This window comes from Zootoca vivipara, chromosome 8, assembly GCF_965207765.1.
Source record: "Zootoca vivipara chromosome 8, rZooViv2.hap1.1, whole genome shotgun sequence".
NCBI classification, from domain to species: Eukaryota; Metazoa; Chordata; class Lepidosauria; order Squamata; family Lacertidae; genus Zootoca; species Zootoca vivipara.
Genome location: NC_142591.1, coordinates 87,572,786 through 87,598,916, shown reverse-complemented (window position 1 = coordinate 87,598,916; position 26,131 = coordinate 87,572,786). Strand labels below are relative to the sequence as shown.

Here is a 26,131-nt window from a genome sequence, read left to right as displayed (position 1 = left end):
GTCTTGAGCTCTCCCCAAGAGGTGGGGTGGGAGCTGGGAGCAGTTCTTCTTCCCCATGAGGATCAGGTTGGCAGCTAAGGAGGCTGCTGTTGTGCTCCCAAGGTAAGGGCTGGCCCCAGCGGCCTCTTGAGTCACGAGGAGCCACCCAGGCATTGAGGCTGCCAGAGGACAGCGGTCAGGATGGGAGCTGGTGGGGCTCTCACTTGCCAGCATGAAACAAATGTGGAGCAGCTTCCGGTGCATTTTCAGGCTCAGGCCGAGGGGATGCTTTTGGCCCATGAAGCCCTCTGCAGCTCAAGATCCGGAGGACCCCTTGCACCCCCCTAATCCCGCCCCAGTCTTTCAAGTATTTCTCAGAAGGCCCTCTCCAGGCTCTTCCTCCTCCCAGTCAACACACCTTCAGAAGTGGGGAGGGCAGTGTGTGAAAATAGTGGTCCCTTGGTTTAGATAGCTTAGGGGTGCCTTGGAAGGGAGGGGGCCCTAATAATGGAGAGCTTTGGGGTGCTCTTCCCACTGTGGCTCAGCTGGTGCCCAGACTCTGGACTTGAGGCACAAGGCTAACATGTTTTTTGTCCTCTTGTGAGCATTTAATTAGGTCACTCCGTGTCTTTTGCTCCTGGGCTGCTCTCGTCCAGCTGCGTTTCATGGATCGCCTGCCTGCTTTTGCTGTTGCTTTTGTTGACCGACTTCTTCGCTGGGTCACACATAGTGCCAAGCCACGGTTTAGCAGACCAAGAACCTGCCCCTGCAAGTTGCTTCTTTCCCCCACGTTTGTTCTGTTTACAGCTGCTTTTGCTCTGTGTCAGGGAAGAGTGTGGGGGCTGGCCCATGACATCAAGCCACAGTTGACAGAAACCATGGTTGTAAGCCGACAACAAACCATAGCTAAGCCCCTGAGCAGGGTTTGGGTGATCAAGCAAAACCATAGGTGAAATGAACCATGGCTTGGCATCACTCGCAAACAAGGCTTGTTTTGAATCTGTCATGGTTCGTCACCTTGAAAACTCCTTAAGAGCTGGAAGATGGAATGTGCATTTTAGCATATATTTAGGACCATCCACAACCTGACCGGGGAGGGGGGTGGGAATCTGTGTGCCACTCAGGCAGCCGCCAAGACACGGTGGAGTCCTTGTTTTCTTCACTTACACAGGGACCCGGGAGTATCTGATGAAAGCTTGCATTAGGTTCCAGTTAAACAGCTCAGATTTCCTCCAACGCGCTGCCTTAGCCAGAGTGGAGTGACGCACCCGGTGCGGGGAGAGGCAGGAGGACATTTGACCCCTAGGATCATCAGCAGGATTAGGCCAGCCTTGCCTGGTGGCCTTGAACTGTTCCGGTATCCCTCCTTGGTGTCATTGCCCCACCTGGGCCCTGGCATCCCTGTGGGCAAAAGGCCGACTCAGAGCTGAACAGAAAGCTGCCCTGCCCTTTGAACTGGGAATCTGGCCCTTTCCTGAATCCAGGCTTGTTCCCATTCCCATTCCCTCCCCTCCGTCTCTGATCCAAGGTAGACAAGATGTTAACTGCCCAGCATCCGAGTTTGGAAAGTCAGAATGGGGCATGGCAAACGGGGTGGGGGCATTTAACCCTCCCTTCTGTGTCCCTGACTGGAAATCACCTCAAGGAAGCAGGGGGGGGGTGCAGTTTCTGATAGGGAGTGGCTTTCTTTGGGAGGGAAATCTAGCGGCCTCGATCCCCTCCGCCACATTATTTTAAACACCCAAACTGAGCTTGCTCCTTGAATGCCAGTCCCAGCCTGGCTGTCTATGCTGCGTTGCTGTGTGTGGAGGAGCTGATCTTGGGGATGACTCTGATGCTCTTATAAGTCACCTGCTGCTCTGCAGTAACTAAAACTATTAGTACTAATCGGTAGTTCAGCGCTCTCTCGCTCTCTCTCTCTCTCTCTCTCTCTCTCTCTCTCCCCCTCCCTCCTTTCCATTTTGCACCATGAAGAGGTTTGTGGTGGCGGCGGCATCAGGGAAGGAGGGGCTGCTCTGCTCACTTCTGTCTCTTCCACCCAGGAGTCCTTCTTTCCCCCTCCTTAGGGTGCTGCCCTGTTGCAGTTCCTATGGGATCCCATCTCTAGAGAGAGACAGTGCCCTTGTGGGGAGGAGGGGGCGGCCGAGTGACCTTGCAGCCTTGGGAGTGGTTACCTGATGCCCAAGCAGGCATGCAACAGTCCAGAGGTGCCCAGAATGACAGCTTGAAAGTGGGGGGTGGGGGCATTGCTGCTGGATGAAGAGGACTGTCCAGACCAGGGGTCAGCAAACTTTTCCAGCAGGGGGCCGGTCCACTGTCCCTCAGACCTTGTGGAGGGCCGGACTATATTTTGAAAAATATATATGAATGAATTCCTATGCCCCACAAATAACCCAGAGATGCATTTTAAACAAAAGGACACATTCTACTCGTGTAAAAACATGCTGCTTCCCGGACCGTCCGTGGGCCGGATTTAGAAGGCGATTGGGCCGCATCCGGCCCCCGGGCCTTAGTTTGGGGACCCCTGGTCCAGACTTTATCTATTTCTCAAGGAGATGAGGAACTGCCCAGGGGATCTCTTTGGGGGTACCGTGGAGGCATGAGGATAGGTCCCTGGCCAAGCTCATTTGGGGAAAGCCAACAGGACTTTAATTCAGAAAGTACATTGGGAAGAGTTTAGAACAGGGGTCGGCAACCTAAGGCCCATGGGCCACAAGCGGCCCACAGGGGTCGTTTAACCGGCCCACGAGCCGCCCCCGAACCGAGCAGCCCACTCAGTGAGTCCCTGCGCAGCATGGCACGGGGACATCATGTCTGCGCAGACATAGGTGCCGGAAATCGCGAGCGCAGGCACGATCTGGCCCACAGAAGGATCTCCGCTGGAGTGAACTGGCCCAGGGGAGGTAAACCTTGCTGACCCCTGGTTTAGAAGAAAAAGGGCAACGGGGGGGGGGGAGCATCTGATAGGCTTCAGCACCCTCTCTTCCCACCTGGGTGTTGGGGATATTTGACTTTTAGAGGGGAAAGAAGGAAACAGCTGCTACCCTTTGAAATGGGAGGTGTGCCGCTGAGGTGGAACAAGAGGAGAGGGCGTCTCGTGGATCAGAAGTGGGTCAAGGACCAGGAAGCAAAGAGCAGGAATAATTGGACAGTCCTCCAAATAGAGAGTGGTAGAAAGTGAATTCCACATCAATGTTCCTGGGGTCTGAACTGGCAGGGACCGTTGAAATTGCAAGTAAAACTGCCGATATTGTAATGCTGATATGCAAATCTATGGTGCAACTGTACAGTTTGGGTTGCCTCCCGTCCAAAGGGATAGCGTAGTCGGAAAAGGTTCAGGAAAGTCCAATCAAAGGGGATGGAGTCCCCATGGAGAAAAGCTGCAGTACTGGGGACTTTTCAGTTTAAAGAAAAGCAACATGATAGAAGTTTGTAATATCATGGCATGGCATGGCATGCGGAAAGTGGGTAGAGAAATGTTTCCCCCCTCTCTCACCTACCGGTAATACCAGAACTCATGGACATCCAATGAAACTGAATGTTGGAAAATTGAGGACCAATCCAATAAAATCCTTCTTCATGCAGAGCTTAATTAAATGATGGCACTTGATCAGTGTTAGAAACTCGGATATATAAGTTAGGTGCCAAAATGGTTCTTTAAACCAAGGTTAGGGTCGCCAAAACAGAATGTCTTAATTGCCATTTGGGGGCAAGAGCAAAGTCTTATTTTTCAATGGATGGACTGACTGTGATCGATTCTCAGTTAAACATCCGGCTAGTTCAAAGGACAATCCTGAGCTCAGTTAAGAACTTTGAGAACTTAAAGAAGAAAACTCACTTGGCCCAGGGACAGTCAGCTTATACACTGGCCTATTCCTACCTCTTTTTCTTCATGGTGACAAGGACCATTCATAACATAAGAATATTCTTCACAACTGTGAGCAGGGCCGGGGGTGGAGGTAATTGAAGACAAGCGGCAATAATTATAGAATCATAGAATCATAGAGTTGGAAGAGACCACAAGGGCCATCCAGTCCAACCCCCTGCCAAGCAGGAAACACCATCAAAGCATTCCTGACAGATGGCTGTCAAGCCTCTGCTTAAAGACCTCCAAAGAAGGAGACTCCACCACACTCCTTGGTAGCAAATTCCACTGCCGAACAGATCTTACTGTCAGGAAGTTCTTCCTAATGTTTAGGTGGAATCTTCTTTCTTGTAGTTTGAATCCGTTGCTCCGTGTCCGCTTCTCTGGAGCAGCAGAAAACAACCTTTCTCCCTCCTCTATATGACATCCTTTTATATATTTTATATATCCTTTTATATATATATTAGCTATAACTTTGTTCACTGCTCCTGCTCAAGCTGCACAGAAAAAAGCATTTTGGTTCCTGAAATTCATTCTGATTCTGCAGATAAAATACAACAGATAGAATTCTACAGGATGGGGGATTCGTGTGTGAAAACAGTCGAGATCCAAGGATGTGCCTCCAGATGGTGAAGATGTCAGGTGCCGCAACACAAAAGGGAAAATGTCGAGGGAAGAGGGGAACAAGAAAACTCAGGGCACTGCCTTCTTACTGCTAGAATGTTCTTAAGGCCTTGGTGATTCCCAAGGAAAATCCGCCGTGACCCTCCCTTGCTGGAAATGACTAGTGTGGGGTCATTGTCTTCTGCGGCCAGGCTGGACTCTGTAGGTTCCCAGGGCTGCAGCCGACAGCATTGCTCCAGGGCAGATGACCTTGGTCACAGGGGAGGTTGAACTTGAGGGGGCAAAAAGGAGCCTTGTCCAAGGGGGGGGGGCGCAGCAGCAGGAACTGGAGGGGCAGCTGCTCCCTGTCTGCCGCAGCTGCTGCTGTTCCTCCAACTCAGACAAGGACATGGTCCTAACAAACTTGGCACATGTGCAAAAGGAAAGTAAAATCTGGTCACATTTAACCTCAAAAGAAGAAACTAACATGAGGAAATCAGTTGCAAATACTGTAGTTATTCTTCTTCCAATTATAGTAGAGCTTATCAGCTGTGAGTGTCTGCAAGTTATTCCAGTCCTATGGCTGTTCTCCTCTAGTCGGCCACTGCAGGACGGAAACAGGACGTGTGCGGAGCGTCCCTTGTTTCCTTGCTCGGCCTCCCCCAACCTGGTCCCCTCCAGATGTGGGGCTGCAATTCCCGTCACCCCCCCCCCAGCCAGCATGGCCAAAGGGAGTTGGGAGTCCAGCTTGGTCTGAGTGGCCAAAGTGCTCCACGTAATACGTTTCCTCTCCAGCCTCTTCAAGTGGTTCAGCAACCGTGTGACGGCTGGGCATCGGTAGCCAGAGATGTTGCTGGCCAGCTGGGTGTAGGCAAGAGAGAGGTGGAAGTTCAGCTGTACTGGGATGGGGTGTCCCCATGAGGTGCCTGAAGAATATGCTTGAATTGCCCATGACAACTCCTTAGAGGGCAGGTCTGTACCAGCTGCTAAGCTCCAGGAACAATTACTCTGTGGTTACTTGTTCTTGTGAATATGTGGGGGAGACGGATGGTTGTGTAAAGTCTTTGCACTGGAAGCAAGTGGGGCATTTCCCCTTGATAGCCTTCTTCGTAGTGGCACGCAACCTGTGGAACGCCCTCCCACCAGATGTCAAAGAGAAAAACAACTACAGGTACCAGATTTTTAGAAGACATCTGAAGGCAGCCCTGTTTAGGGAAGCTTTTAAAGTTCAACAGATATTGTATTTTAATATTTTGTTGGAAGCCGCCCAGAGTGGCTGGGGAAACCCAGCCAGATAGGCAAGGTAAAATTATTATTTCATAGAATCATAGAATCATAGAGTTGGAAGAGACCACAAGGGCCATCCAGTCCAGCCCCCTGCCAAGCAGGAAACACCATCAAAGCATTCTTGACATATGCCTGTCAAGCCTCTGCTTAAAGACCTCCAAAGAAGAAGACTCAACCACACTTCTTGGCAGCAAATTCCACTGTTGAACAGCTCTTACTGTCAGGAAGTTCTTCCTAATGTGTTCCTACCTAGCAGCCAGAGAGGTCTGTGAAAAGCTGAGCTGGAAGCTGGAGACACAAGAGACCTGCTTGTTCTGTGCTGGATCCAAAACCGTGACTAATGGAGAATCATAGAATTTATTATTATTATCATTATTATTATTATTAATTTTATTCTGATGAGGCAGCGGATGGTGTTCTAAAGAGGTTCAGAAGCAGCCTGCAAAAAGTAGGGCAGGGTGCAACCCCACACCGCTCTCCTGGAAATAACCTTTGGACAAGCGCAGGTCCACTAGGAAGAGGGCCCAGCATAAAGATACGGACCCCTCGCTGACTGTGTTCTCTCCTTGCATGGAGCCTGGACTTGAATGGGTGGAGGAGAAGGTGCTCCAGGGTGGAGAGCTTGCTGTTTGGGGTTTCTTCTTTGCTGTGACGCTGAGGGTCTCAGGCAGGGAGAAGCGTGTGAAAGCAGAGCATCTTGGAGGAGAGTCTCCAGGCGTCCTAAGAACAGAAGAAGACGCCCTGAGCCACAGAGCCAGAGGAGGGCTCCTGGGAGTGCTTGGGCGCAGGCACACCAAAGAAAAAGCAACGGAGAGATCGGGTCTCCTGTTTTATTAAAGAAAGGGGTAGACTCACAGCAAGTCTCCCAGCCTTTGCAGACGCAGGATGGACACCACAGCAAGGAGACCTCGGCTTGTCCGCACCCTAGAAAATGTTCACACATTCTTTACACACAAAGCAGCATCCGTCCCTCTGCCGAGGACTCCCCCCGTGCTTCACCTGCCCACCAGAGGGCAGAGGAGGCAATAGCCAAATCTTACCATTAGCTCCCCTATCTGGGCTCAGAGCCCAGCACCGCAAAGCCCACAGATAAGGAGACCATCAAAGCCAGTCAAGCATACTGTATATGAGCTCATTGCTACAACCAGTACCAGTTAATTAATTGTGGGGTTTTTTGACTACCAACATGGCATTAGGGAAGCTGTCAGAACAGCTCACCTTTAGTTCAAAATGTTGTAAGCCAAAAATGGCTTATCTTCTGAGTTAGCCAATAAAACTCAGAGACAAGAGGAGTTAGGAGTCCATTATGTTTATTGCAAAGCAATAAGGTTACAGTCGAATCTTTTCGGAATACTGCAACCCCGCCCAAAGGTCGGGCAGGAATTTATAACATTTCAGACAAAGGATTTTGATTTAACCAATCACATAAATCATTACATCATTTAATATTTTAATATTCATCATCATCTCATTTCATATTTAATACGTATGTCATTACCTAATCTAATACGCATGCGCAATAAGCATTGCTAACTAGGCCAAGGATTGCTAGCTAGGCCTCTGATTCTCAATAAGATGTTACATTGTGAGATAGTATGCGTGTTGGGAACCTGTGTTACGTGTACTATATAACAATTTGTGTTCTAGCTTATGAATTGCTTCTTTGTGATTTACGTATTAGCTGACCTTCTATCCCAGTAGGGACGGCTTCTTGCTGAATCATCAGTTTCTTTAAAGCAACAGGTTTCCATAATTCACTATTATAAGCATATTCCAGGATTTATAGGGAATTACATTATTAACTTAATTGGGGCCCTTTGGGCCCCTGCTACATTTCTCCCTTTCACTTCAAGCTAGAGGTGCGAGACTACTCGCACCGATCAGCTTGACACTTATGTAACTCATTCAGCTTGACCCTCAGGTAACTCAGTTAGACAACTCCTGCTTTTGGCAATTGGTGGTATTGCAAAAGTAACTGCTTTTGGGCCATGTTTACGGACTATGTTGGGAAGGATTTAAATACAGATTGTCATCTAAATTTGGTACTGGGTTGGCACCATTCCTTTTAGCCAATAAGACCAGTGCCAATCCCCCTACTAACATCCAAAAATGTATAGAATTGCCATTGCCCTATTTGGACGAGGGCGCTAAAAATAAGGGAGTCTTTTAGATTTGGAGATTAGGATCGAAGAATCCTCAAGCTTCCCATTCTGCGTAGAGCAAACCAGCTTCCAGAGTGTAACGTAGGGATCCTGTTGGTACAAAGTCAATTCTAAGTCAAAGTCTTAGTCCTAAGCACACGTCCTGGTGCTCACAGACCAAAGGTGAATCCAAGGAACAAACCCCCCAGCAATCGCAGTCTGTGGTCAGCAAAACAGCAAACAGCCCTCGCCACCGCGGTGTCAATGGCTCATCAATCCACAGATTCAGCCAGATGTGTACTGGTGCGCTGGTGCAGAGGCCATCAAAGGGGTATGCCCAAGGACGCACCTGGGGAGAAAAAGAAACAAAACACGGCAGAGAGAGACTGCACATGGTGATGTAATGCATGTCCCCCAATAACCACCAGCCCACTGTTGACCCACAGGAGAATATTGGAGGGTCTAGGGAATATCTGCAAACAGGGCAATGGGGGGTCTGTGAACAGGGCAATAGGGAGAAGCTCAGACAGAGCTAGGTTGCTGGACAGAGCCAAGGCATTGAATTAGGTTTAGAGCCATCAGTTGGCAACTCTCATTGTTCTACACTGCCGTGGCGGCCAGCTTGGCGTGTTTGCCAACTCCGCTCTACGGTGTTTTGCTTGGACAATGGAGTTAACCCCTCGATGTGCTCTTTCAAAAGGTGACAATTTCAGGGTTCCTTTTGGGTAACAACAAATTCTGGGCAGGGTAACAGGGGTACCTCTGTCTATTTTATCACAGTCTATGAAGTGTTTGCTTTGTCCACTCCTCCAATACCCCGGAACCAGAGCCACCTTCAGCTCCTCTCATCGTCCCCTGTTTCTGCCATGACAGGCAGCCTGGCGGGCCACCAACTCCTTGGCGGGCCATCAACTCTGCCCCACAGCGTTCCGTTTGGACGACGGAGTCACCCCTTAGATGTGCTCTGCAACATGGGCACGGAGGGTTGTGAAAGCACACTCCAAATCTGTGTAGAAGATAGACATTGCCCTCAAAATGTGTACACATTCCTCTTCCATCCTGTTTTTCTTCCAATTATTCCAAATTTCTGCCCCCGGTCTGTTTACCAGTAGCATCCCACTATCCCCCTTTCTCTCCTGAGGTTCAAAAGTACCCCACGTCCTCACAATGTCAGGTCTAGTACTGTAGCTGCTGCTTCCAAGAGCTCCACCTTTTCCATTCCCAACATCCCATTCTTCACTTGCCACCCTCACATAAACCTCTGTTCACATATTCACTGATCATTGGGAGCTGTGAGGCCCCCTTTCATCCCACTTGCTTAGAATGTTGTGCAAGAGGGGCTTATGACAAACCAATATCCTTCCTCCATTCTTTTCCTAACCCATTTCAAAATTCACCCACTGCTTGCACACCACTCTTTCCCCACTTAAAATGAAATACTGAGTGCATGTGTGAACAAGACAGGAACATGTGTGAAAAAAATAAAATACTGGGTGCATGTGTGCTGGAAAAAAAAATCTTCCAGTCAGTTTAATGCCAAAAGCAATGGTGATATCAGGAAGCACACACACTTCACTTGCCCCCACCTTCCCAGGCCAAAAGCTTGGGAAGGAAGGCCACAAGCAGTGAAGAGAACAAAATATGATACAATTCATACTGCTAGTCAGAGAACAAAGGGATTACTCACGCACACACACACTAAGGATGCCCCCTCCATTTACTCCCAGAAGGGAGGGGAGGGGTGGACGGAGAAGAGAAGGGAGGGTGTCTGTGTGAGAGAGGGGGGGGAGTGATACACATACACACACAGAGAACACAGGCCTATTATTGCGCAGCTATCATGGGTGCAGAAAACCTGAACAAAATGTGAAAATGTGTTAAAATAAAATAAAATACTGAAAGCCAGAACATGCAACCAGCAGGTGCCATTAAGGAAAGTCCAGAACATGAAATTTCGTTTAAAAAAAATGAATAAGCACCAGCAAGCAATAACTAAAAAAACAATAGTCGGGGTCGGAGCTGCAGTAAAAAAAAAATCCAGAAACCAATATGAACCAGTGAGAGAGCAGGAATAAATGAGACAATTAGAGTAACCAGTGTAGACCAGTAAGAGCCAATCAAGGGAGCAGGCCTTTAAGTGCACCTAAGCTGCAGGTTAAAGAAGGGAAGGAAGGCCTGCAAAGTGCAATGTGTTTGGAGAAGGGGTCATTTTTCCCTAACACCAGGAAGGTAAAGCAATTCATGGAAGGTTAAGGGTGTGCTCCCAGACACAGTGGACAAACCTCTATTGTGTTAAAAGTAACTCAGAAGAACAGCAAAAAAAAAAAAAAAAGAATGCACTGATCTTCTTTCGTTCTGGGGGAAATGATACAATTCGAAATGCTAGCTTAAGGAACACATAGTCCTTTTCACACACACACGAATGCAAACGCCTGGCTCTTCGCAGCCCCCCCTTCCATCAGGTTGGAAACACAAGCCTCAATGCAAAAAGCACTCAAAAAGAGAAACAGCCACACAGTCATGCAAAGGTCTAACCCCCCCCCCTCCCCAGCCCTTTTGCTCGGGAGGAAGGGGGGAAGCCCATAAAAAAAAACATGCAAAGAGGGTACATGGACCTGGATGTTTCTACCCCCATGTTGCACAGACAGAGAATTTGTGGAAGGAAAAGCACACTCACACACATACACACACACACATTACACAGGCAAGGTTCAATCAGGGATATAGAGAGCTTTTATTTCGTAAAAAGTAACTTGGAAGGAGCAGAAAAATTTCCTGTAACTTACTGCTTTCAGGGAACAGTTCCTATCAACAAGATAACTTCTATTTGGTTAACCGGAAAGGAGGAAAACAAAGAAAGTCCCTTTTTTCCCTCCCGGGCAATAACACCCGGATAGGACAACAGGGGATAACTTAATAATCTCTCCCCAGTCCCAGCTTTCAGCTGGAACTCGGACTTGACACACACACCGACTCAAACAAACTCACATAACCTAATAAAATTGAACAGCAACACTGATCACACCAAGGCCTCTGACGACGCAGAGACCCCCCAGATTCACACCAAGGCGTCTGCAGATGGCAGACACCCCCAAACAGAATCTCACCAAGGCGTCTGCAGATGGCAGACACCCCCAAACAGAATCACACCAAGGCGTCTGCAGATGGCAGACACCCCCAAACAGAATCTCACCAAGGCGTCTGCAGATGGCAGACACCCCCAAACAGATTCACACCAAGGCGTCTGCAGATGGCAGACACCCCCAAACAGATTCACACCAAGGCGTCTGCAGTTGGCAGACACCCCCAAACAGATTCACACCAAGGCGTCTGCAGATGGCAGACACCCCCAAACAGATTCACACCAAGGCGTCTGCAGATGGCAGACACCCCCAAACAGATTCACACCAAGGCGTCTGCAGATGGCAGACACCCCCAAACAGATTCACACCAAGGCGTCTGCAGATGGCAGACACCCCCAAACAGAATCTCACCAAGGCGTCTGCAGATGGCAGACACCCCCAAACAGATTCACACCAAGGCGTCTGCAGATGGCAGACACCCCCAAACAGATTCACACCAAGGCGTCTGCAGATGGCAGACACCCCCAAACAGATTCACACCAAGGCGTCTGCAGATGGCAGACACCCCCAAACAGATTCACACCAAGGCGTCTGCAGATGGCAGACACCCCCAAACAGATTCACACCAAGGCGCAGATGGCAGACACCCCCAAACAGAATCTCACAAAGGCCAGTGCTGATGCAGAGACCCCTACTCAAAGGATTATTTCAAATAAGTTTTTAAACAGCAACAAAGTTTCAAATTCTTACTTCAGCTAAATCTAGTTAGCCCCGCAACCCTCAATTTCCCTCTTGGTTTACTATTCGGCCCACTAACAGTACCTTCTGCCCTCTGTGACCTTTCCAAGGTGGATCAGACCTTGCTTCCCCTTTTTAAAAGGAGGTTCCCAAACACCAAGAATTTCATACCTTTCTTATCTGTTGGTCGTTTGTTGCCGGGACTCCGTCTCCTCCTCAGTTAGTTGAAACGCAGGTTGGGCGTCTTTGTCCTCGACTGCTTCTCCGGATTTTCCCAGGATTCTTCCCTTGGCACGCGCTTTGAAGAAAAATCCTTCGACTCGGCCGAAGTAGTAGAAGAGAAAAACGTGTCCCAAAGCGTCCTGCTTCAACCTTGGTACATCCGAGAAGTCACGGCACCAAATGTTGTAAGCCAAAAATGGCTTATCTTCTGAGTTAGCCAATAAAACTCAGAGACAAGAGGAGTTAGGAGTCCATTATGTTTATTGCAAAGCAATAAGGTTACAGTCGAATCTTTTCGGAATACTGCAACCCCGCCCAAAGGTCGGGCAGGAATTTATAACATTTCAGACAAAGGATTTTGATTTAACCAATCACATAAATCATTACATCATTTAATATTTTAATATTCATCATCATCTCATTTCATATTTAATACGTATGTCATTACCTAATCTAATACGCATGCGCAATAAGCATTGCTAACTAGGCCAAGGATTGCTAGCTAGGCCTCTGATTCTCAATAAGATGTTACATTGTGAGATAGTATGCGTGTTGGGAACCTGTGTTACGTGTACTATATAACAATTTGTGTTCTAGCTTATGAATTGCTTCTTTGTGATTTACGTATTAGCTGACCTTCTATCCCAGTAGGGACGGCTTCTTGCTGAATCATCAGTTTCTTTAAAGCAACAGGTTTCCATAATTCACTATTATAAGCATATTCCAGGATTTATAGGGAATTACATTATTAACTTAATTGGGGCCCTTTGGGCCCCTGCTACAAACACACTGGATGAGGCCCATCTTGTCCAGCCTCCTGTTCTCACACTGGCCAAACAGATGCGTGTGGGACACGCACAGGTCAGATTCGAACACGAGCCCTCTCCCCTCTTGCGGCTTCCAGGAACTGCTCTTTGGAAGCAGATACTGTTCCAAACTGTGGAGGCAGAGCAGAGCTATCCTGGCTAGTAGTCATTCCAATCCTCTTTGGAAGCCGTCTAACTTGGTGGGCATCCCTGCTTCCTGTGGGAGGGAGTTCCACAGTTGAACTCTGCGCTGTGTGAAGAAGGACTTTCTTTGGTCTGTCCAGAATCTTCCAAGATGCCACGGCTAGTTCAGGATATTGGAGACGGAGGGGGCTGCTGGCCCAGAAGAGTTTCCTCCAGCCGCCTTGCGCTGATGACTTCAACACACCCTGTTCTGATGAGCTTCACATCCTCCCCTTTGTCTCCTCTTCCTGTGCTCCTCGTCAGAGCCCCCCCCCCCCAAGGAGGCAGAGTGGGGGGTTGGTGGGGGTCCGGAGCTTGCAAGAGCACTTTGGCCCCGAGCCACCAGGAAGGAAGGCTGCCGAGAACGAAGGGGGGGTGGCTGTTGGTGGCTGCCATGGCAACAGAGGCAGGAAGAGAACCTGGCCTCCTTGGCGGCAGTTGGGCGCTGCTCCTGCCGGCAGCTGGGGAGGGTGTGACCTTGGTCCTGGCCTGCTGGGCGCTCTGCACGTGCCAGGCGGGCAGCAGGAGGGCTCGGCTGGCACAGCATTGTAGGCAAAGCTGCTGCTGGGTGGGGTGGAGGGGGAGCAGGGCCTTTCTGGAAGTGGGGGTGGGTGGGCCAACGTGGCAGAAGAGCCCCTCCCTCCAGTTGCCTTCCGCTTGGTGGTTAAGAGCATGGGCACAGAGCCCAAAGACCCTCTTGGCCCCAGGTTGCAAGCGCTCAGCTATGGAGTTGGGCAGGGCAAGGGGGTAGCCCAGAGGGAGGGTAAGAACACAGAGCTGCCAAGGGTTTGTGTGTGTGCCCAGAGGGTCTCTGGTGTGGAGATGCTTGGCCAGGAGAAGGCTGCTGCCCAGGGAGCTGAGCAGTGGCCAGGCGGGGGCTGCAGCGCCTTCTCGTCCTGTCTCCTGGAGGGCAGGTGTGGGGCTGGAGCCAGGGGGCACAGGGGCTGACACAGCTAGCTGGGGGTCCGGCTGGCCTGAGGGATCACTTGAGAGTTCATCTCTCCCCTTGGCGTCGTGCTTTTCTTCCAGGGAGCTCAGAGCAGCCTGCGTGGTCTCCCACCCCCAAGTTCCCCTCTCAGCACCCCTGCAAGGTAGGTGAGGGAGGGAGGGGCACCTGGGCCTTGCCAGCCCTGCTCCTGCGCTCGGACCCCCCCATGCCAGTTGGTTCACTTCAGTCGGTTCTTCTCTGCTTTTCAGCAGATGATGAGGGCTGGCTTGGGAGATCAGCCCCTCCCTGGAGACCCTCTTCCCTTGCAAGGAGACCGGGGAGCAGAGCACAAGCAGGAGGAGGACCCCACCCACTTGCTCCTGCCAGGCCAGGCCTTGTTTGAACCGCAGCTTGCTTGCAACTTGGGGAGACCAAACTCCAGAGGGCAGATGAGGACCCAGATGTGGGTCACCGTCACGCTGGCACCCATTTTATTCTTGTCTTGGGGGAGGGTTGGTTAAAAAGAGGACCAGAAAAGTGGGTGGGAAGGGGGTGCAGCCAGGTATAAAATGGGGTGCAGTTCTGTTGCTCATGGCTTTTCAGTCTTCCTCCCATGGCAGGGTGGGGGGTCTGCCTTGGATGCCGTGTGTGTGTGTGTGTGGCTGCTGCAGAGTTGCCCTCTCCCCCCTCCCCTTTTACGTATAAGCTATGAGGAAGGGAGGGGGGAAAGTTACTTATTTATTGCATTTTTATCTCACCTTTTCTCCAAGGATCTCAAGGTGGGACACACAGTGCTCTTCATTTAATCCCCACAACAACCCTGTGGGGTAGGGTTAGGCTGAGAGGCAGGGACTGACCCAAGTTCACTCAGTGACATAGCTGTCAAGTCTCCTGTTTTTCACGGGAAACCCCCGTATTTTGTTACCGTTTTCCGCTATTATCCCGAATTGATTAATATCCCGTAATTCCCCCGGATTTAGAAAGCAGCTCCTGCCAGCCGCCATGTCCCGGCTCCCGGCTGTCTGCCCATGTCTGGGCACCGGAAATCGGGCAGCGCCGGCACCGGAAGTCGCTTCTACACATGTCTGGACGTGCGTAGAAGCGACTTCCAGTGCCGCGCTGCTGCTGCTGATCCCTTATTTTTCAATCCGAGAGTTGACGGCTATGCTCAGTGAGCTCATGGCCGAGTGGGAGGACTTGAACCCGGGTCCCTCCTAGGCTCTAGCCTGACACTCTAACCCAGGCATCCCCAAACTTCGGCCCTCCAGATGTTTTGGACTACAAATCCCATCTTCCCCGACCACTGGTCCTGTTTGCTAGGGATCATGGGAGTTGTAGGCCAAAACATCTGGAGGGCCGCAGTTTGGGGGTGCCTGCTCTAACCCCTATACCACACCGGTTCAACTTTGCATCCCCTTTGAGGAAAGGGGCAAACCCTCCCCTGTTTTTATAGAAGACATCTGAAGGCGGCACTGCACAGGGAAGTCTTAAATGTTTGAGGTTTTTATTGCGTTTTTAATATTTTGTTGGGAGCTGCCCAGAGTGGCTGGGGCAACCCAGTCAGATGTATGGCATATAAAGAACAAAATGATCATTATAATTGTTACTCTTTTACTTCCAACTGGGAAATGGGATTGCCTCCAGCTGCCTCTTGACCTGCTATTTTCTTCCTGATAGATATTTCCACTTCCTTAATTCTCCATCGAGTGTGAAGCCCTTGTGCTTCTCCCTCCCAGTTGGGGGGGCGGCGGCCTGGAAGGGCCCCTTCATGTTTGGCCCTTTTGGACGCTGCCCCTCTTCTCTCCCTCTGACTTCACATTCCTGCATGCTCTCCTCCGCAGAGGTTTCTTCCTCATCCTCCAGTGATTCCCATTCAGTTTGTGGACAGTTCTTACCTGAAGCCCATTCCCCAGATGTTTACAGAACAGTTTGGGAATCGCTTTTCTTCTTCAAATTGAAACATCTCCCCTCTGCCCCTGGCACTTTTACAGCACGCACGCACACACACACACACACTCCCCTCAAATAATCTATTTAAAAAGGAGCAAATGAAAATGTTAGGACAGCAGATAGAAAGTTAGCAGGGGGACGTGTAATAAAATCAAAACTGCCAGGCTAGAGGACTGTTGAGTAAAATGGTCTAATGGATGACCATTTATTTGGTGTTAGCCGCCCTGAGCTAAAAGTTCAACAACAACAACAACAATAAATAAACGTCCCTGAGGAGAAGGTTTGGCAGTTTTCCTGGGGCAGGCAGTTCCACAGGTGCAGTGCTGAAAACGCCACCGTGCACATTCTCGGCCAGAGCATCCCGGGTGGGCATGTGGTGGCAAAGGCGCCAGTCCCATCTTGGTTGCATTGCTGCAGATTCCCTTGGTAGGAGTCTGGCAGCTTCAGCCAGCACAGATTTCTGCCCCCCCCCCCCGATTTTGGCCTGAGCTGAGCTGCTCTGCCCCCAACCATGCCAGATTTGCAGGGATGCTGGGATGGCTCCAGTTGACAAGCTGTTCCCTGCTCCTTTGGGGGCTTTTCCAAGGGGGCTGAGGCTGCTTTTTATGGCTGTTTTGCTGCTAATGCTGTCTGGTCCCTTTCGTTCTCCCTGGTCTCTGTAAGTGCTTTTTCATTGCTCCTTGTGGTGCTTTGCGGGTTGTTTGTTAGCCATCCTGGGGAGAAGAGAGTTTGAAATAGAAGCAAATCAGATCTGAGCAGACAGGATCTTATGTCCCCTGGTTCTGTGCGGCCAGCACTTGGAACTGAACCCAGAAACCGATATTATTTCTGATGGTAAGAGCCGTTCAGCTCCAGAACAGACTCCCTGGGAAGGTGGTGGACTCTCTTTCCTTGGAGGTTTTGAGCAGAGGCTGGATGGCCACCTGTCAAGAGATTCTTGCATGGCAGGGGGTTGGACTAGATGACCCTCAGGGTCCCATCCAGCTCTACAATTAAATGATTCTGTGATAGAGACAAAGCTTTCTTCGTCTCCTTGAGAAGCCTTGATCCAGAGAGGCAGCTTTTCCGTCTATAAGTAGCAATAGCGGCCGGGTGGTGTCTGGTCAAATGTCAAAGTCCTGAGCTGGTTTTTTTGTGGTCAGGGGCTGCGTCTTGGAAGGGGGTGGGCTCTGCTAAGAACCTTGTTCCTCCCCCTGGCTTTAATTTCCCCAAGTCTTTTCCGCCCTCTCCATCCTGCCCTCCTTCTCATACTCCAGTCCTTGTAAAGAAATTGCACCAGGTGGCGCTGTGGTTAAATCACTGAGCCTAGGGCTTGCTGATCAGAAGGTCGGTGGTTCGAATCCCTGTGACGGGGTGAGCTCCCGTTGCTTGGTCCCAGCTCCTGCCAACCTAGCAGTTCGAAAGCACGTCAAAATGCAAGTAGATAAATAGGAACCGCTACAGCGGGAAGGTAAACGGTGTTTCCATGTGCTGCTCTGGTTTGCCAGAAGCGGCTTTGTCATGCTGGCCACATGACCTGGAAGCTATACGCCGGCTCCCTCGGCCAATAATGCGAGATGAGCGCGCAACCCCAGAGTCGGTCACGACTGGACCTAATGGTCAGGGGTCCCTTTACCTTTATGTGAAAAACGGGCTATTAAACTGTGGGAATATACGTGAGCGTACTGTTTGGCTTGCACAGTGTGAGACTTATGGGCGGAAGGGGAGCACGTTCTCCTTGACCCCCCCCTTGAATCTTGGGTGGGCTGCTTGCGGCTGGGGAGGGTGGCCTCCCTCTGCACTGCTTGAAGTTGCCAACCCGGCTTTCTCTCCCCTCTGCAGCCGTGAAGTGGTGGGAGACTCGGCCGAGATGTCGCACGAGAAGAGCTTCCTGGTGTCTGGAGACCCCTTCCCTGGGCAGCAGCCGCCTGCCCCACCTGGCTATGCCCAGCCGTCCTACCCAGTGGCTCCCTACCCGCAGCCGGTGGCATACGGCCAGCCTGGATACCCGCAGGGCCCCTACCCGGTTGCGGCACCCTACCCACAAGCGGCACCCTACCCGGTTGCGGCACCCTACCCACAAGCGGCACCCTATCCCCAGGCGCCCTACCCACAAGGACCCTACCCACAGGGGCCCTACCCACAGGGGCCCTACGCCCAGCCGCATCCGGGACTCGCCGTGGACCCAGACTGTAAGTAGCCCGCTTGCCCGCCCTGCTGCAGTGGTTGGGGGTGGGAAGGGGTGTGTTGGGTCTCTGCTGGGGTGGCAGAAGGGCTGCTCCTGTGAGCCGGGGGGGGGAGGGCCTCTCTCGAGACCACCTGGCCCTTGCACGCAGTCAGCACTCTCCCACCTTGTGGCTGCTTCCGTGGGGAGCTGGGCTGCCCCTGAGGAGCCTGAACAGCGTTCCCTGGGGGGGGGCCTGCTCTGTGCCCCCCCTCAGTCTCCTCTTCTCTTGCTGCACTTGTGCCCCCCAGCTGGAGCGAGACGCCCTGTTTATGTGGTACGGAGAGGAGGCACCGCAGAATCTAGGATTGGTGAGCGCCCCGCCCCCATCACCACTGCCACGGGCTGGGTGAGGGGGCCAGGAGGAGAAGGAAGAGGAGGCAGCCAGAGGAGGAGCAGCTGCTGCTGTTCCCTCTGGAATCTGTAGGGAGAGCCACCTGCTGGGGGGGCAGGGGGAGCCTCTACCTGACTGGTTGCACTGCTGCTTCTTGTCCCCCCCCCTCCAGCACCCGGGCACAGCAACTACCATGAGGATGGGCCGCCCTCCTACTATGACAACCCGGATTTCCCCACCACCAACTGGGAGGACAAGACCATCCGCCAGGCCTTCATTCGCAAGGTGAGTCGGGCTGTGGGGCTCCTGCCCTTCTCCCTCCTGCATCTGGGCCCTGCCAATGGGGCGCTGTGCAGGCCAAGAAGGGTCAGACCTGCGAGAAGCTGGATCTGACCATGATCGGGGTTCCTTTGCATGCCACTTTTCCCTCGTTAAAACTGTGACCCAAAGCAGCTCACAACATGGAGAGTCACATGATTCCAAAAGCAGAACAAGAATAGGCAAGGAATGAAAGGGTATCACAACATACACAGTCCTGATTGTTAACCTCCATCTGTCTCAGAGGAGCACACCCTTGCTTGGGGGGTAATGACACTCTGTTGGAGAGACATGTTTTCTTGCATCTGGGGCAGAGGAAGGTGCCTGGTTGTGCTGCTGCAGAAGCACCAGGCCGTTTCTTCTCTCTTCCTCCTCTGGCTGTCGCTGCTGGCTGCCTCCAGGCACTGCTCTCGCCTGCAAAGGATTCTCACGGGGTGGGGCTGGTCATGTTGCCAGCCTTCATTTGAGACGCAAGGTCTTCTAAAACTAATACCAAAAATGGGAAATGAGCGAGGCTGGAGAAAATGGGGAAACGTTTGTTGAATATATGGGAAATAACGGTGTACAGCTGAAAACGCTGGCAGCATTCAGATAAATTCAACAGTGTCAATAAGTTTTGATGGATGCAATAATGGAATACTCAATGGTATAGTTTTTGTAAAATATGCAGGGATTTAGGATATGTAAAATGAGCTGTGGAAAAAGAAAAAGGGAAGTCATTGATATCTTAAGGATGTAAAATGAATATTTTAAATTGTAAAACAGAAAATTTAATGAAAAATTATACACACACACACACACACCAGAAATCAATAACAATAACAACAAAATAGAAAAAAATTCCTTCAGTAGCACCTTAAAGACCAACTAAGTTTTATTTTGGTATGAGCTTTTGTGTGCATGCACACTTCATCAGATACACTGAAACAGAAGTGTCAGACCCTTATATATATACTAGTGGAATTCAGCCCGTTTAAAAACGGGCGCTAGAACGCTGCTGTCCTGCAGCGCCGGCATGGGACGGAGCTTCGGAGGTCTCCGAAGCCCCGTCTCATGCGGGAGGTGCGTGGCGAGGCGGCGGGGGGGGGGAGAGAAGCACTTCTCCCGCCCCCCCCGCTGCGCACCTCCCGCATGAGACGGGGCTTCGGAGACCTTCTCCGAAACTCCGTCCCATGCCGGCGCTGCGTGGTGAGGCGGCGGGGGGGGGAGGAGCGCTTCTCTCCCCCCGCCGCCTCGCCGCGCACCTCCCGCATGAGACGGGGCTTCGGAGAAGGTCTCCGAAGCCCCGTCCCATGTCGGCGCTGCGTGGTGAGGCGGTGGGGGGGAGGAGTGCTTCTCCCCCCCGCCGCCTCACCGCGCACCTCCCGCATGAGACGGGGCTTCGGAGACCTTCTCCGAAACTCCGTCCCATGCCGGCGCTGCGTGCCGAGGCGGCGGGGGGGGAGGAGCGCTTCTCCCCCCCACCGCCTCGCCGCGCACGCCAAGCCAGTCCCTGAGCCGAAGTGCGGCGCGGCGGGTGCTTTTCGCCGTTTGCCTCCCCCTTCGCTCCGGGAAGGCAAACGGCGAAAAGCCCCCACCGCGCCGCACTTCGGCTTGGGGACTGGCTTGGCGGCGGCGGGAAAAAGAGGAGGAATTCCTCCTCTTCTTCCCGCCGCCGCCAAGCCAAAGCCGGCTTCCCTCGGCGCCCGCTGCCGCTTCGGCCGAGGAAGCGCCGTCCCATGCCGGAGGTGCGTGGCAAGGCTGCCGGGGGGAGCGCTTCTTTCCCCCGCCGCCTCGCCGCGCACCTCCAGCATGAGACTGGGCTTCGGAGCGGCGGTTGGCGGAGCGGCGGTTGGCCGTTGTCCCTCCGTCCAATCCCTGTGTCTCTGGGGTACATGCGCAGTACCCCAGGGACACACGGGACAACTGGACGCAGGGACAACTTGGACATTATTATATAGGATAGTCCCACCCACCCCCACCACCCTCTGTATATATATAAGGGTCTGACACTTCTGTTTCAAGTGTATCTGAAGAAGTGTGCATGCACACGAAAGCTCGTACCAAAATAAAACTTAGTTGGTCTTTAAGGTGCTACTGAAGGAATTTTTTTTCTATTTTGCTTCGACTCAGACCAACACGGCTACCTACCTGTAACAATAACAACAAAATGAGCATCTCCCATATTAAATCTCGACACCAGCAGAAGCCCCTGAGCCATGACCGCAGGTGGTCCAGGCAGTCCAGCGCCCTGCCTCCCACAAGCGGCACGGAAAACCCCCTGAAGCAGCTGCTGGCAGGGTGGTGCCCCCCATGTTTGGGGCTTGAGCGCTGCCTGCCCTGCCCCCTTGAGTGGCTCAGGCTGCCGGTGACGGAGGCTTCTTTTGCCCCCCCCCCGGCAGGTGTTCCTGGTGCTGACCATCCAGCTGTTTGTGACCTTTGCCTTCGTGGCCATCTTCACCTTCGTGAAGGAAGTGAAGGGCTTCGTGCAGCAGAAGAAGAATATCTGGACCTTCTACGTCTCCTACGTCGTCTTCTTCATGTCCCTCATCATCCTCAGCTGCTGTGGGGAGTTCCGGCGCAAGCACCCCTGGAACCTCGTGGCCATGGTAAGGGGGGCCTCAGGGGGGGCGTGGCTGCTGCCATCCATTGAATTCAGAGTTGAAGAAGTCTTAAAAGCCTGCCATGGCCCAGCTAGGCAGGCAGCCTTGGCTCAGAGGTGGGTGGGGGGTATGGGCCCTGCCTTGAGGTTCACTGCTGAAGGCCCCTGCCTTTCCTCCTCTTCCTCCTCAGTCCATCCTGACCCTCAGCCTCTCCTACATGTTGGGCATGATTGCCAGCAGATACAACTCGGACGCCGTCATCATGGCTGTGGGCATCACGGCTGTCGTCTGCTTCACGGTCGTGATCTTCTCCCTGCAGGTTGGTGTGCATTGTTTCTCCCAGTGTGAGCAGCTGGGCTGTTGGGTTGGCATCCTGCCTTTGGAGGGGGGGGCTGTGAAGCCAGAGGCCTTTGCTCTTCTGGATTTTGGGTGGGTGGGGCTGGCAGAATTGGAACCCAAGATATTTCAGGCAGCGACGGCTGCGCAGGGACTCCTTTCCTGGGCCTCTGCTTTGCTCCCCACGTCTTTTGACCCAGTGGCTGCTTGATGCAGAATAAGATCCTGCCAAGCAGGCTGAAGTGTCACAGGCCAGGCAGCTGGTCTCTGGCAGAGTGTGCTGGTTCTCCTGCTTGCCACCCTCGCCACGGCTGCCAGGCTGCCATGTCCTGCCATGAAGAGATGGTGTTGGGGGCCCTGGCATGTGGGGCAGGGGGCCTGGGCTGACCTCTGTCCTGGGGCTCCTCTCCTTGTTTGCAGACCAAGTATGACTTCACCTCATGCCGAGGGGTGCTGATCGTCGGCCTGGTGGTCCTGATCCTCTTCGCCATCCTTTGCATGTTCATCCGGGACCGCATCCTGGATATTGTCTATGCCTCCCTGGGAGCCCTCCTCTTCACCTGCGTGAGTTTCCCCACGGGCGCTGGCCCTAAGATTCACCGGCCGGGCAGGAGGGCGCTGAGAATTAAGGGGAAGGAGGGTGCCTCTGAGCCCCCTCCCTGTTCGGCCCAGGAGCTGCTGTGATCAATAGCAAATCTCTGTACAAGAGGCAGCTCCTGGTTGTCGCCCCCGTTCCCCGATTTAGAGGAGTTTTTTAGCTGTTGCAGTTGTCAGATAACAGGTAGCCGGAGCCTGTTGTTGATCTGCTACTGGACACCCACCCAGAGATCTGCCAGCAGATCCTGATCTCCCCAGCCCTAAGTTAGAGTCCCTGCGGACCCCCCCTCTCCACCCCCCTGTGCTGGTGGAAAGAGCACTTGCCGGCCCCTTCCTTCCTTCCTTCCTTCCTTCCTGGGGTGCTGAGGGTCTGAAGGCAGCTGAGACACCACCCCAGGCCCAGCAGTGGAACGGGTGGGGGTTCCAGAGGAAGCAGGCTGGGGGGCCTGAGGTCCAGGTGGGGCGTGTTGGGGCGCAGGCCCCTTTGACTCTCCTGGGGGGGGGTTCTTGTGACCCACGTGACCTTTCTCTTTGCAGTTCCTGGCCATGGACACCCAGATGATAATAGGGAACAAGCAGCTGGCCATCAGCCCGGAGGAATACATCTTTGCGGCCCTCAACCTTTACACGGACATAATCAACATTTTCCTCTACATCCTGGCCATCATTGGGCGTGCCAAGGATTAGGCCGCCCTCTGGCCCCTTCAGGGGCTAGTTCCTTCCAAGCCCTGTCTTTTGTTGTGGTTCTCCTCCTTTTGATTCCCACCCCGTGGGGTCTCCTCCGCCCCGGTTTGGGTTTGGGTTTTGGTCGCCCGGTCCTTGAGTTTGAGTTCTTTGCCTCTCCCCCTCCCTGTCTTGTGCTTTTCTGGGGAAGGATACCTGAAAAGAAGGGGGAGTCCAAGGTAGCCAACGGGCCCCCAGGGAAGCAGCACTCACCTCCAGCCTGGCGTATGCTGGGGTCAGTTTTTGGATAGGGAGGGCTCCTCCGCCCTGCGTCTCCCTTGGGCTGTGCAGAGTTTGGAAGAGGATGTAATTATGCTGTGCTCGTCTCTTTTGTATTTTGGTCTAGAAATGCTAATTTAATTTTGAGGAATGTCCTTGTCTTGAGCGTGCTACTCGCAGCCGCTTCTTCCCGTGGGTACAGGGCTGTTCTGGGGCTCTGGCCACATGCAAACCGTCCCCTGCTTCTTGGCTGGCAGCGAGGTTCCCCCTGCCGCCTTCCACCCCACCCCTGAATGATACTGATACGGGTGCCGCCTCCTGCCCTGCCCTGCCCTGCCCAGGCTGGCCTCCCCCGTTGCTGGGCTCTCCTGATCCAGCCACTGTGGGGGCTGAGCGCCTGGATGATGCCCATGTCCCGTTTTTACAAATATCGTCCAGAAAAGTAGGGGTGGCTTCTTCCCTCTGCTCAGCTGTCTTTTCTCAGGCTCCCCTTCGGGCGTGTGGGGAACAGCCTCCCTTGCTCCTGGCCCTCAAACACTTTGCTGTGAAGTCTCCTGACCCGTTTTGTCTGGGGACCCTGTACCCCATCCTTCCTTCCTTCCCCCCTTCTCCCCCTCCCTGCCCCCCGCAATTTGGCTGGCTTTAGGGGGGCCCTGCACTACTGCATGCTGAGCAGCCACTACTGGGCCCCCAGGGCCAGCCTCTGCACTAAACTGTAAAAAGAGGATGTCCTAATAAAAGTGAGAATGTACCAGATCTCAATAGTCCTCCATTCTGTCTTGGGGGCTGGAGGGGAAAGGTGGGGTGGGGTGGAATGCTGCCTGGCCAACCAGCCCTGCAAGGAGGCCGCAAGGCAGGACACAAAAACCCGGAGCCTCTAGAGCAGGGGTCCCCAGACTTACCGCGCAGCAGGCCGGTGCCCGCCGCGCTGACTGCGCGGCGGGCCGGAGGGCAGGGGAGTGCGCGCGCAGCGGGCCGGAGGGTAGGGGAGTGCGCGCCCGTGCGCATGCGCACACGCACGTGGTCGGGAAAAAATCGCCGAAAATCGCTTGTGCGCATGCGTATGGGCCTCCCCCAACCTGGAAGTGCATCGGAAATGACCTCTTCTGGGTCGGGAGAGGCCCATACGCATGCGCACAAAGGATTTTCTGCGATTTTTTGCCGATTTTGAAGATCGTCGCCGCGCCGCGCGCCGTAAGAGCGGGCGGCGGCAGCGGGCGGCGGGGGTCATCGCGGGCTGGATTGGGAGGCCAATTGGGCCGCATCCGGCCCGGGGGCCGTAGTTTGGGGGACCCCTGCTCTAGAGTCCAGGGCCTAGATTGGGAGGACTAAATCTCTGAGGCAGAACCTCCGCTGTATATTGACGGGCAGCAATGAGCACAGGAATGCACACATCCTGCAGCTGTTGGCATGTTGGCAGGCTTAGGGAAGTCAGCTCAGAGTAACCTGACTTGCCCGAGGTGTAACGGGGCATGTCCAGTTGAATACAGCAAGCAAGTTTTGAAGCTGCAGCGCCGTAAAACAGCCGGGCTATTGTAGTAACAAAGAGCTGGAACTCCCAGCGAGGAAACAGTGGCAGTTCAAGTTCAGGCCCCTGCCAAGAGGGCTGCCTTTCTCAAGGGCTCTGTCTCTCCCCCCCTCCCCTGCATCCCAGCATGTTTTCCCCATGTCAGCTTGGAATGCTTGCCTTGCCCTCCGCCTGCCAATTTTCTTGTATGGTTTATCACTGGCACCATCTTTTTTTGCCAAATGAGAAGAAGCTCCTCGAACACCAGCAAAAGATTTCTTGGTAGCTGGACATACAGACCTATAGCTTTACTTCAGTTTTTAAGCCCTGGTCTAGTATTGGCTGAAAAATTAAACAGATTTTTAAGAACATATGTATTAAGGGCAATTAGGCAGGATTTATGAAAAATCACAGGTTTAGCATCAAATATCCAGAAACCTTTTTAAAAAAAATTCTCTAAAGTTAGAAGCCAGGAAGCATTTGATAGAATGGAACAGACATACTTATTTCAGGTACTGCAAAATCTAGGACTAGTGTCAAATCTTATTACATTTGAGGGGAGGAAATGACCATTTAAAGATTAACACGGGTGCAGACAATATAGCATTAGTATTTTAAAAATTCCAAGTGGTGGACACGAGTAAGGAACTTTGAAATTATCCAAGATTGCAAAGAGTTAATCAAACACTACCATTCTGAATGAATGGAACAAATAATAAAATATCTGCCTAGATTGAAAAATCTGAATTTCCTCTGGGCTGGAAGGCCAGTTATAAAAATGCACAAAATGCCACAGAACTTCCTATTATTATTAAATATTGCACTTAGACAGCAATTTACAATACGCCACTGAAACAGTTTTGAAAACCTTACAGATACAAAACCAAAACAAAAAGCTGCAATCACAAAAAATTGGGTTGGTTAATTATGTGAATAATCAGAGAATTAATCCTCATGACGTAATTAAAAGCTAAAATGGGAAATAATCAAATTTATTGTATACCAACAGAAAAATGGAAAAAATTCACTGCACAACTGGGCAGTGAATTTGAAAGTTGTGTTTTGTTTTTTAAAAAAACAAGCATACAAAGCTTTAACCAGATGGTATCTGACACCACTTGGATTAAGTTATAGCCAATACTCCGTGATCAATTGCAGAAAGGAAGGCATCTGAAACTCATGATTTCAAGCCCAATGCTTCAAGAACGTTTTTGAGAGTCTGTGTTGACAGAGAAAGGGAATATTCTCTGACAGAAGTTACTCAGATGTCTAGTTATTTATCTGATAGTACATATTTAATGTAAAGGTGTATATTTCTATTTTTTTATAACATAACTGTTAACCTTGAGTCCCCATGGGCTCACCAAAAACTCTATTTATTTATTATTGATTGCTCATGTTGACTTATTCTAAAATATAATAGTTCACTGGAAATGAATATACCGTTCTTATATTTATGTCTATGTTTCAATCACTGTAAAATACTGTACTAATAAAATTGCTGCCACACATGTGAGTGTTGGAGAA

At 51.9% G+C, this 26,131-nt stretch overlaps 1 protein-coding gene and 1 long non-coding RNA gene across 13 annotated transcripts in view; one reads left to right on the top strand and one right to left on the bottom strand.

The window, feature by feature from the left end:
- Nucleotides 1-26,115, top strand: part of GRINA (glutamate ionotropic receptor NMDA type subunit associated protein 1) — a 37,635-nt gene extending 11,520 nt beyond the window's left edge. For 2 of the 12 annotated variants that reach the window (XM_088676141.1, XM_035124644.3), the window contains exons 2-8: nt 17,607-17,956; nt 18,240-18,299; nt 18,495-18,607; nt 21,022-21,228; nt 21,413-21,541; nt 21,979-22,122; nt 22,693-26,115. In XM_088676141.1, coding sequence (XP_088532267.1) covers nt 17,635-17,956; nt 18,240-18,299; nt 18,495-18,607; nt 21,022-21,228; nt 21,413-21,541; nt 21,979-22,122; nt 22,693-22,842 — 1,125 coding nt within the window. In that variant the 5' untranslated portion in view covers nt 17,607-17,634 and the 3' untranslated portion in view covers nt 22,843-26,115. Of the gene's footprint in view, nt 1-13,307; nt 13,456-13,929; nt 13,999-14,104; nt 14,299-17,606; nt 17,957-18,239; nt 18,300-18,494; nt 18,608-21,021; nt 21,229-21,412; nt 21,542-21,978; nt 22,123-22,692 lie in introns of those variants that run through there. The other 10 variants (XM_088676145.1, XM_088676143.1, XM_088676137.1 and 7 more) reach the window with 9 other exon arrangements.
- Nucleotides 7,028-13,267, bottom strand: LOC148684941 (uncharacterized). Its single transcript, XR_015951621.1, has 2 exons — nt 11,868-13,267; nt 7,028-8,224 (listed from the first exon to the last, which is right to left on the bottom strand). It is a non-coding gene; the product is annotated as an uncharacterized LOC148684941 (long non-coding RNA).
- Nucleotides 26,116-26,131: the final 16 nt, after the last annotated feature.